This window comes from Garra rufa, chromosome 23, assembly GCF_049309525.1.
Source record: "Garra rufa chromosome 23, GarRuf1.0, whole genome shotgun sequence".
Classification (NCBI taxonomy): Eukaryota; Metazoa; Chordata; class Actinopteri; order Cypriniformes; family Cyprinidae; genus Garra; species Garra rufa.
Window position 1 is genome coordinate 36,662,057 of NC_133383.1, and position 1,550 is coordinate 36,663,606.

At 39.2% G+C, this 1,550-nt stretch overlaps 1 protein-coding gene across 1 annotated transcript in view; it reads left to right on the plus strand.

Moving 5' to 3' along the window:
* rbm18 (RNA binding motif protein 18) overlaps positions 1–1,253 on the plus strand; it is a 21,094-nt gene extending 19,841 nt beyond the window's left edge. The window contains exon 6 of the mRNA XM_073829567.1: positions 224–1,253. Coding sequence (XP_073685668.1) covers positions 224–386 — 163 coding nt within the window. The 3' untranslated portion in view covers positions 387–1,253. The remainder of the gene's footprint in view (positions 1–223) is intronic.
* The last annotated feature ends 297 nt before the right edge of the window (positions 1,254–1,550 follow it).

Below are 1,550 nucleotides of genomic sequence, written 5' to 3' on the forward strand. Positions count from 1 at the left end.
CTGAGGTTTGGGAACGTTACCACTCCAAAAACTCTGTTTCCTTTCATTTTCTTCCATGTTTCGAAATTCTCCTGTTCGCTTTCCCTGTTTTTGTTTTCGTTTTCAACCGTTCCCTTTCCAAATGGCCTCGAGCTCACATTGACGAAAGTGACCCATTTGGACTGGATGAGAAGGTTAATGCTCTCTTCTTTTCTCCTGAATCCCTTTCCTCTGCCGTTTAAAGTGTTAACGCAAAGATTCGTGCCATCGAAGCCAAGCTGCAGATGATGGAAGAAAACCCAGATGACTATTCCGGCCCATCTGCGTACATCTACAACAAACCCCCTGATAAGAGAGACAAGAGGTCCCAGCCCTACCACAAGCAGTTCCGCAAATTCAGGAGATGACCTCTCCAACAACTGGCCAAGTGTCGCCGACTGTGAGATATGCAGAGATAAGCCGCTTTTGTCTCTTGGCCAGTGTGAGACTATAACGTATCATGAGGAGAGAGCCGAACACCTTTGATTTGCAGTGCTGTTCTGTTTCTCGGCCAGCGGAGGAGTCTTTGTACTGTGAAAGACAGCTGATGTAAGCAGAATCTGACCACAAAATTCTAGTGAATTTAGTTTCTCCCTTTTTGAACGTTGATGTTACCCAAGTAATTTAAGTTCTTCAAGTTTTAAAGGGATAGTTCAGTCAAAAGACAACAATTCGGCCATCGTTTACTCACCTTTATGTCTTTCCAAACCAGTAAGAGGATATTTTGATAGATGTCTCTGAGGTGAATAAGGTTCGGTGTTGTTTGAACCCCAAAAATCTTCTTTTGCGCTCCGCAGAAGAAACAAGAGTCGTACAGGTTTTGGAAAAACAGAGAAAAACATAAATCTCAATTTGCTTCCCTTTCTTGATATTCTTCCAAAATATATTTCACGTTGTTTTTTAAATTAACGTAAACTGCCCAGTGTGCTGCTTGCGAAAGTGTTGTTGTGTGTTTGTGAGTCTCACGATCCTAAATCGACATACTACTCAGACTTTACCATTCTTTGTTACACTGTTGTATTTGTAAAGGAAGCACAATATGCATTGTTTATTTAACTATTAATATCTTGCCTTTTTAAGTCTACAGTGAAAAGGGCTTTTATCACATGATCTGGAGAAGGGGGCATCACAACAGTGGATGTCATCAACAGTTTAGATCAAGTGTAAATATCCAGGTATTTTGATAGATTTTGCTCCTGTCGTGTCTAAAAAAATAAATGAAACCTCCTATTGAAGTGTCCAAACTGGATTCTTATGCTTTAATTTGAAATGGACATGTTTGTGTATTTTGTTTCTCTGCTGTTTTTGCATTCCTTTGAACTCTCTGTAATAATCGATAACAGATAATGTTATAGCGCTGTTGTCTTAATAGCCCGGGTTTATTTATTAGACTGCGACCGTTTTCAATTACGAACAGGCCTGGTGAGTATAAGGTGGTTAGTCTTTTGCCATAAGGGGAATTTAATTATTTCAATATTAGTTGGACATTTTTATTAAAACCGCTTTGTTTTAAAATTCGAATTAGAATGCTT